This window comes from Macrobrachium rosenbergii, chromosome 11 (assembly GCF_040412425.1).
Source record: "Macrobrachium rosenbergii isolate ZJJX-2024 chromosome 11, ASM4041242v1, whole genome shotgun sequence".
NCBI lineage: Eukaryota > Metazoa > Arthropoda > Malacostraca > Decapoda > Palaemonidae > Macrobrachium > Macrobrachium rosenbergii.
Window position 1 is genome coordinate 16,054,635 of NC_089751.1, and position 10,281 is coordinate 16,064,915.

The window sequence follows — 10,281 nt, forward strand, 5'->3', positions numbered from 1 at the left end:
GTGTGTTCCTGAGATCAATGTCATCCAACTAGGAAGTTGCCAATTTCCACCATGACTTTGGAGTACTAATTTTTAAGCTTAAAATAGGGAAGTCCTTTTTTGTAGCTTCAGGGGACCGCGTAATTTTGAAGGTCTGCAGATAATGCCATGTGCAGTGAATGTTTCACTTGGTCGACAATTTCTCATCTGTCTGTCTGTAGTGTTGAGTGTCATTTGGCTTACGGTGCGTCATTATAGTAGCTGATATATCAGGGGCGGGTTTGGGTACACCTGAGAGGCTTTCAACGCCCTCTCTCTCTCTCTCTCTCTCTCTCTCTCTCTCTCTCTCTCTCTCTCTCCCTTTACAAAAATTTAAGTTTACTTCGATTGTATTGGTAATTATAATTCAATCCATTACCTCGACTTTGCGTAAAATTTATGCAGCCCATTTTAATATCTATGATTCGTGAACTTATAAATGAATAACTTTACGCTTCTTTTTTTTCAGTGATTCTGAAGACTCTGCTGCAAGAAGTAAACAGCCACTGCGTGAGTGGTGGAAAGAATCTCTTATTGCAAACATACCAGAAGATGATGCAGGTGTAAAATGAAGTTTTGTTACTGAAAATGCAGCAAGATATCTGCTCAAACTACGATGGAGAAGATGACATGGAACTGCCATTACTGACATCACGTTTCGTAGATGACAACAAATAGAAGGAAGCAGATTCATACGTTATTCTTAACAAAATCATTGGAACATGACTTAACGGGTTGTTTTTGCTCACTTTTTTCACCAGGACGTGAGTTTTCAGAAAACGGCAAAAGAAAATCGCATTAAAAAAATTATATTGGTAACAATTCGATTATTTTTAGGCATACGTATGCATGGTGTGACCCTAAAACATAATTTTCCAGATAACGGCAATGTAAAATAGTAATTGCATTAAAGAGAGTTGTTTTATGCATATAATTATGCAAGATGTGACCTTTAATACTATTCGTGTTCTTTAGTCTTTCATAATATGCGTGAGAATCTTTTCATGAGTGAGAACATTCCTACAAACTATTTAACAACCTATAATCCTCTCAACTAAGACTCTAAACATAAACAAGTGATCATTGTCATTCAAATAACCTGTGAAGAGTTCAAGGGAACCTGAAAACCTTCGTGTGCCCTTCGCCTCCATGATGAATAACCTCACAGCTCAAATGCGCCTGCGCCTACGGGTGCTGTGCTCCTGCATGGCACTCATCCTGATTGGATACGCTGGCGTCACACATCTGATGGTGCAACATGCTTTTTCAAGAGATCGGCGTGACGAGGAGAGAAAACTGTCAGCTCAAAGGAATGTGAGGTTAGACGTGAGGGATTTGAATATTTAATGAGATTAATTTACCGTTTCCTGTTCTTCCTACCAAACGATAGACTTTAAATGTTCGCTTGTATTGTAATCTGGAAAGATTTTTTCTAAGTAATGATGTTTATATGCTTTCCCGTTAAATGTGAAGGCAATTGGTATATGTTTATTGTCTTACTTTCCACATTGCTCTATAATTGTTTAAGAAGCCGTATGTTTGTTTTAAAGAATGGTGATAATAGAATCCTACTAAGTACAACGCACTTTGTAATATTGTAATTGTGATTTTTGTCTGTAGCAAATATCTACTGGTAATAAACTCCACGTTTAATCATAAGAAGATCTTAAATAATAAAATGCAAAGTGCCATAATGAACTTGTATTAAATCTACGATGCAAGGTTACTTGAATATTACCGTCATTTTTGACAGGCAAATAGTCAAGTTAAAACTTACTTTAGAATTATGCCAAGTTTGTTTGAAAAATGGGAAATATCAGTTTTCTTTATTTTTGTTTTTTAAACATATATGTTTGTCACAGGTTACAATATACGTTCCATAAAGTACTACGAAAAAAAAATATCCATTCACTGCGTTTTAAAATTATTAGGAGAAACATATATATATATATATATATATATATATATATATATATATATATATATATATATATATATATATATATAGATAGATAGATAGATAGATAGATATAATGTATATATGTGTGTGTGCGTGTGTGTGAGTGTGTGTGTGGGCGCCTCTATAATGATTACAACATACAGTAATTACCGTATATTACTGGAAAACAACATTTTCAATCAGCAGCGTAATGTGAAAATAATGTAATGGCTTGGTCTAATACTAGGAAGCTAACAGGTTTTATCTCTGTTTTTTTCCTGGTACAGAATGTCTCTCCAATGAACCATTGTCTCCACTAACGTTGTCACAGCTGGTGCGTCGGCAAAGTGGCTTTCACTTTTATGTTGCTTTCACTACATCATTAAGCCAAAATTGACACAAACACTCCACAATGATATGTGTATTTTCTTGAAGTGGATGTGTGTGTGTGTGCGTGTTTTTTCCTTTTGTTTCGATTAGAGAAGACAAATTCGGGTACCATTCTCATATCCAATGAGACAGCTCTCCCTCTCTCTCTCTCTCTCTCTCTCTCTCTCTCTCTCTCTCTCTCTCTCTCTCTCTCTCTCTCTCTCTCTCTCTCTGTCCAAACATTCATTGAATTTTTACTCCACGTTGGTTGAATGGGTCTCCACATTGGGCATTACTAATGACGTTCCTCGGGTGTTCTTTGGTGTACAGGCCTACTGTTTTGCTTGTACGAAACCCAACCTTTCTCTAAATATGTTATATCAACCCGTTAATTAAGAAAAATAATTTTGTTCAGTCATTCCTCTTACTGTTTATACAAAAATGATCTGTTCTTGATTTTGTGAATCGACTTGAATTTATTATTAAACTTGATTCCTTACTTAATCTATCGTGTAATTCCAGTTGTCAGTTCTGATAATCTTCGACCAGTGATCTTTTTCAAGCAATCCAAAAACCTCGTCTGCTTTATTTAGAATTCCATCTCCGCTTTCTCAACTGTTACGAGTTCTCTTGAATTCCATCTTGTTGACAAAAACGGAAGCCTAACCAGTCTTGTGTCAAAACAGCTTCCACTTTTTATGCTAAATCTTCTTCTTCCTCTCCATTTGCAGGCAGGACGCGACGCCCCATGGGTCCGAGTACATTGCTCAGCACCTCAACGAACAGATCCTTTTCTTCAACAGGGTCCCCAAGGCAGGAAGCGAGATGCTGGTGCTGCTTCTCCAGTGGCTACAGGGAGAAAACACTTTCAGACACATTAGGCTTAGGAACACTGCCAACAGGTTTCTGAGCTTTGATGAACAGGTGAATGGCTGAAGGGTAAACGAAAAATTTTACATGTACAAAAAGTGTTATTCAAACTGACAAAGAGCTGAATCAACGGAACAGGAAGGTGTAAGAACAGGGATAAAAAACACAAAAATAGGTCTTAAGACAAATGAATAAAACATAAACAGACAACAAATAACATAAAGGTATTGACATGAATCAAATGTAGAAAACAGTTTAAGAACAAAAATCGCGCTCCCACAACAAATATAATTGCCACAACACCAAAAATGTAACTAATTTTCTCTCTCTCTCTCTCTCTCTCTCTCTCTCTCTCTCTCTCTCTCTCTCTCTCTCTCTCTCTCTCTCTCTCCTTACTTCCATCATAATGGAGCCAAGAAAATTGAATATTTCTCAAAGGACTCGGAAAATGCTAACGCTTAGTACCCAACAAGTCTTTAGGATAATATCAAAAGTTTTAGTCCAAACATTGTATAACAAACATGTTTCCAATTTTAACTTAAGAATTCTTGATGGGAGCAGGAAGATATCCACTAATGAGTAAAATCTCAATATGGGTATAAAATAATTTAGACTTAGAGTAAGACATTTCTTTATAAAAATGATATCCACAGAAACCAGTGAGAAAGATTAACCTATTTTGATAGCACCCATGTTTCAATAATGTGTCTAATAATTAACGATCTGCCTTATGCAGGACCAGCTTACGAAATTTTATGAAATCTTCAACGACATTCTGAAAAATTAGCAAACCTGATAATTACATTATGCCTTCACACCATTTGTTTCGTTCTGAAAACCTTAATTTTGTTAGTGCCAATAGCATTCGCTAATTTTCACTCCTCCAGCACTCAATATGCTAATGAAACAGTAAACTTAGTTCCTTTGTGTTTTTCAAACCATACTCTATTTTTTGCCAGCTCAATCATCGTCGAGGACATATTATTCTCTTCCAATAATCATCCACTAAACCTGGTTGCTCTTCTTCCACTTCCAGCTCGAAATGGCAGCTGACATCGGTCAGAAGCTCCACGACACGACGGAGCATCTGGTCAGCTTCGATCGGCACGTCTATTTCACAAATTTCACCAACCTGGGACTTAAGATGCCCATTTACCTTAATCTCATCCGGGATCCTGTCGAGAAGATGGAATCGAGGTAAGAATCTCTCTCTCTCTCTCTCTCTCTCTTAGAAAGAATTTTCCATTAAATTCAAATTATAAGATAATCCTAAACCTGCCAGTTTATCGTGGGCAATTAAATAATCAACACACTATATAAAACAATACATATACATCTATATACATATACATATATATAAATATATATATATATATATATATATATATATATATATATATATATATATATATGTGTGTGTGTGTGTGTGTGTGTGTGAGTGTGTATATATGTATATATACAGTATATATATATATATATATATATATATATATATATATATATATATATATATATATACTGTATACTGTACATACATACATATATATACATATATATAAAGAGAGAGAGAGAGGAGGGGGGGGGAGAGAGAGAGAGAGAGAGATTCAAACACAAACAACTAAGAACGGTTCTCTATGGGATATTAGTAAACTTGATTTACCATTGAATTTCCTCATGCATCATACAAATTTTCATTGTTATAGGTTTTATTATGCCCGCGTGACTCCACGCCCGGGGCTGGCGACTCCGCCCGAATATAGGAAATCTAAACCGCCCAAATACGCAACCCTGGAAGAATGCATCTTGGATCATGGGTCAGAGTGTGCCTTTATCACAGGTCACCATTATGACCTCAGTATACCTTATTTTTGTGGTCATCACGAATACTGCAGGTGAGTTCATGATTATTCATCAGAACGTTGATTTTGAACAAATGCCGGAAAATTCATCAGGAAAGTAATGCCATAAACTCTGATACACCCAATTCTGGCCCTCTCAAACTCCAAGTGCTCACTTATTCCCTAAACTCACAATGTCCAAAGTGTTATTCACTCCCTCCATTCACGATGTCCAAAGTGTCATTTATTCCTCCATTCACAATGTCCGAAGAGTTCTTTATTCCGTACACTAACAATCCCCAAAGTGTTCTTTGTTCCCTACACTCACAATGTCCAAAGTGTTCTTTGTTCCCTACACTCACAATGTCCAAAGTGTTCTTTGTTCCCTACACTCACAATGTCCAAAGTGTTCTTTATTCCCTCTTTTCACGATGTCCAATGTGTTATTTATTCCCTACATTCCCAATGTCGAAAGTGCTCTTTCACACTTGATGGCCCGCTTATCACGTGGAATGAACCTTATTCCAGTACAGTTCTTTCTGGAATTGGCGGATGAATTGGCTCATAAGTTTAACTTCTTTCTGGAATTGGCGGATGAATTGGCTCATAATTTTAACTACCTCCTTTGCGTACCTGTTAAGTTGCCATCCATTCTCCCTGGTCTCTTTCCACGTAGCGGTCCAATTTCTTTGAGTTCACTCTGCTCCTGTGTTCATTTCTTAAGAACTAATCCTTCGAGTAACCCTTGCCAGAAGTTGGAAATGCAACTTAGTAGATTGTCCATCCCTCCAGCTTCCATAATAGAGAAGCATGAATATTAGAGTAAAAGCTAATAATATTTTCGATACAATACTAATTTGTTCATTGGAATACACGATAATATTAGAAGCTGATCTATTTGAAAAGCCACAGAATACTTTTTTGTCATTCACAGATACGAACCTCAGTATTAGAAATCATGTACGCCAATTGGCTTCCCTTCTTTGGGAAAATTTTGAATCCCCTTGTACCTGGAAGTTTTTCCAAATCATATCTGTGCTTTTAAATATACACTTGTGCAAATGATGGGATATACCTCTAAATACTGAAAGCTACCAACTCTTATAAAAACAACATACAAACGCACAAGCGCATGCATACGTATCCCTTAGTGGTCAAAATTAAAAGGATATGGTGTTCTCCGCACATTTCTCGTTTAATTCCCGTCGTTTGCCTTCTTTTCTCTTTTACTTCTTAATTAAAATCCCCCTTTCTATTTCCGATGTACTGTTGGTCCTGTTCTATTCCACCCAACTGAAACGAGCAGACCAGTGTATGAAATAACGACAATGTAACTCAGATCATACCGATTTAGAAATTGAACATCATCCATATCCGCACCGTTATCATGAACATTGCAGAGAACTCAACAACGAAGCTGCCCTACGCACAGCGAAGGTGCACGTGGAGGAGTGGTATCCTGTGGTGGGGGTCCTGGAGGATATCAACGCCACCTTGACAGTCCTCGAACACAAGCTGCCCAAATACTTCAAAGGTGTCACTGATCTCTACTACAACGATCTCTTGGGTAAGAAGGATCAACCGTAAGGCGGTCTGGTCTTATGACTAACTGATAACAAATCTTCGCTCCCCTGATTAAGTATCAAGTTCGTACATACATCTACATATCTATATATATGTGTATCTATCTATTTATTTATCTATTTATATATACATACATATATATATATATATATATGTATGTATATATATTATATATATATATATATATATATATATATATATATATATATATATATATATATATATATATATATATATATATATATATATATATATATACACAGTATATAAAACATAAATACACTCGTTTTAAATTGATAAGTCTTCAAAGTACGGTTTCTGATGCCAGAATGGGAAATCATTCATATATATATATATATATATATATATATATATATATATATATATATATATATATATATATATATATATATACAGTATATACACACACATATACACTATATATATATATATATATATATATATATATATATATATATATATATATATATATATATATATATATATATATATATATATATATATATATATATGATATATATATACATAATATATAGGCTATATATATATATATATATATATATATATATATATATATATATATATATACAGTATATAAAGCATAAATACACTCATTTTAAATTAATAAGTCTTCAAAGTACGGTTCCTGATGCCCCAGAAGGGGAAATCATTCCATTTTCTAGCATTCCTTTCGGTTTGGTATATCTTGAGTACAGCAAACTCATACACACACAAAGATTTCTTGCCCCGAACTCTCTCTCTCTCTCTCTCTCTCTCTCTCTCTCTCTCTCTCTCTCCCCACACACACACACACACACATGCACAGGTTCTTTTACCAAATGAAAACGCTAACTTGCACAGTAAATAAACAATGTGTTGCACATCATTTCAGTGTTGTAAAGGGCACTGGAAACCGATGAAATTGAAAGTAAATCCGCTTTGTGTCTGCAAACTTTCCGGCGTGATACAACAAAGAGAAAGCTGTTGCATGACGCAAAGATTTCCATTGCAAGATGCGGACTGTTTAATCGTTGCTTTGTTGTAAGACGAGGATTTCTCTTAAGGGAAAATATTATTTTGTGTTGTTTGTTTTGTAATTTACCTGATAAATACTCTATATAAGGCAGAAGTTCGTCGGCGATACATTGTGGCTATAAATAAAAGTAACGCCTAAGGTTAGACAAGTGAATAAGAAACGTATCGTCAAGAAGAGAAACAAATCTAAATAAGATATACAGAGATTGTCCGGCAGCAGAAAATAAAAAAATAACAGAAAAATAGTAATGCAAAAACATCACCAAAAATTTAAAACTAAAGGGAAAAAAATTTCACAAAAATTTTTCCCTTTATTATTGACTAGAAAATCAAAGGAAATTAGGTACATCTGGAAACTACGTATCAACATTAAGAATGACGTCACACAACTCTTCCTCTTGTTCCAGCACCTCACCACAACAAGAACAGATACCGACCCCGTACTTCCAAATACGTGGAGGATCTGCTGAGAAGGAACCTCACAGCCGAGTACGACTTCTACAACTTCGTCAGACAGAGACTCAACCTTCAGTACCTCCAAGTGAATGGAACCTGACGAGGGCTTCGAAAGACAGCGGCTCGAGTTTTGTTGTCAAAGCTATAATTACGATTTAGAAGCAGCTACATTGTAGCTGATGTAGTTATTGTAGCTGCTACAATAGCGACTGATAGAAAAGTACTTCGTGCTCTTTCACTCATGAAGCGAGTGCGTCATTCGCACTCTGCTCTCAGAATGCTCCTTATCTTCAGAGGAAATGTGTAATATCTTACCAATATTAGAAGTTAAGTGTATGATTCTGTGGTTTGTATAGATGCTATTTCATCCTGATTTTGTTCAAGCACGCTAGATGTAATGCCATATGTAACTGCAACGTGTACATATCCATTTTCTTTACTACGTCACGAATTCTGTCTGACAAGGACCCCATAATAAATGATACCAAAGTCTTTCTCTCGTTTGCGTAGCCCTAAAAAGGTGTTTGACGAACCTGTTTGGAAGGTAAGTGGAGGGTTTTGTTGGTTAGATAAGTAGACCACGAAAAAAACTAATGCAGGGATATTGAAACCTGTCTAGGGATGCACTCAATGCTTTACCCTTGGCTTTACCAATTAACTGTGAGCAGAATCAGATTGCCCGCCATTCATACTTGTCGACACCAAATCTAGTACTTTACTTGATGAATGAATGAGATCCTTTACCACCTGAAGGCAATAACGCTGATATGGTTACACTATGAGACATCGCTTATCTATCAAGTTGGCAATCTTAAACAGACACTATGAAGGATAACGGTATTGTTGAGGGTAATAATACGGTTATCCTTGTGAAATGATATTCATAAGGATCATTTCAAAGCAGCATGGGCACAGTAATGAACTATTTTTCGTCGTTGCTGAATGTAAAAGTTATCTAGATAATAAGAAGTTCTTGCACGTATGCTTGTACAAATTTTCTGCAAACTATTTGTGACTGGAAGCACCAGACACCAGTATTATTGAGAATCTTTCCCCTGGCCCACTCCGGCTCTCTCTCTCTCTCTCTCTCTCTCTCTCTCTCTCTCTACACACACATAAATGTATGTATAATATATATATATATATATATATATATATATATATATATATATATATATATATATGTGTGTATATATATGTATATTATATATATACTGCATGTATGTATATAATATATATGTATAAATATTTATATATATATATATATATATATATATATATATATATATATATATATGTATATATATATATATTTAGAGAGAGAGAGAGAGAGAGAGAGAGAGAGAGAGAGAGAGAGAGAGAGAGAGAGAGAGAGAGAGCCGGAGTGGGTCAGGGGCAAGACTCCCAATAATTCTGGTGCCTGGTGCTTCCAGTCACAAATAGTCTGCACTAAATTTCTACCAGCATACGTGCTAGAACTTGTTATTATCTAGATAACTTTTACATTCAACAACGACGAAAATAGTTCATTACTGTGCCAAGGTTGCTTTTAAATGATCCCTATATAAATATATATATATATATATATATATATATATATATATATATATATATATATATATATATATATATATATATATATATATTATTACTAAAAAGAACTCATTCAAACTGGATGGTATCTAATGGGGTATTTATTCAGAAAAAGTTACAAGCTTTCTTGAACAAACAGTCTGTATGGGTTCTTGATAATGTGGACTGTTTGTCCAAGAAAGTTTGTAACTTTTTCTGAATAATACTCCATTAGATACCATCCAGTTTGAATGAGGTCCTTTTAGTAATTCTACTAATGCACAGAACAATTGTGTATGTGATAAAGCTAATATATGTATATATATAAACATATATATTGCGTGAGTGTTATGGTGATTATAGTATCGATGATAATGAAAAATGTTCAGCTTCTTCAGTGATTTAACATCCACTAAAAAAATAAGTATATATCTTGTTTCGGACATTCTGCGCATGAGCTTGTTTGTTTGTTTGTTTGTGTTGTGTGTGTGTGTGTGTGTGTGTGTGTGTGTGTGTGTGTGTGTAAATTAGCGTGTACAGTCGCGAAATTATCCGTACGTTATCACCAGGTGTGAAAGA

The 10,281-nt window shown here is 35.1% G+C and overlaps 1 protein-coding gene across 2 annotated transcripts in view; it reads left to right on the forward strand.

Annotated features, from left to right (window-relative positions):
- LOC136843193 (uronyl 2-sulfotransferase-like) overlaps window positions 1-8,622 on the forward strand; it is an 18,314-nt gene extending 9,692 nt beyond the window's left edge. For both annotated transcript variants that reach the window (XM_067111268.1, XM_067111267.1), the window contains exons 2-7: window positions 488-1,337; window positions 3,058-3,250; window positions 4,233-4,393; window positions 4,900-5,088; window positions 6,435-6,601; window positions 8,082-8,622. In XM_067111268.1, coding sequence (XP_066967369.1) covers window positions 1,168-1,337; window positions 3,058-3,250; window positions 4,233-4,393; window positions 4,900-5,088; window positions 6,435-6,601; window positions 8,082-8,230 — 1,029 coding nt within the window. In that variant the 5' untranslated portion in view covers window positions 488-1,167 and the 3' untranslated portion in view covers window positions 8,231-8,622. The remainder of the gene's footprint in view (window positions 1-487; window positions 1,338-3,057; window positions 3,251-4,232; window positions 4,394-4,899; window positions 5,089-6,434; window positions 6,602-8,081) is intronic.
- Window positions 8,623-10,281: the final 1,659 nt, after the last annotated feature.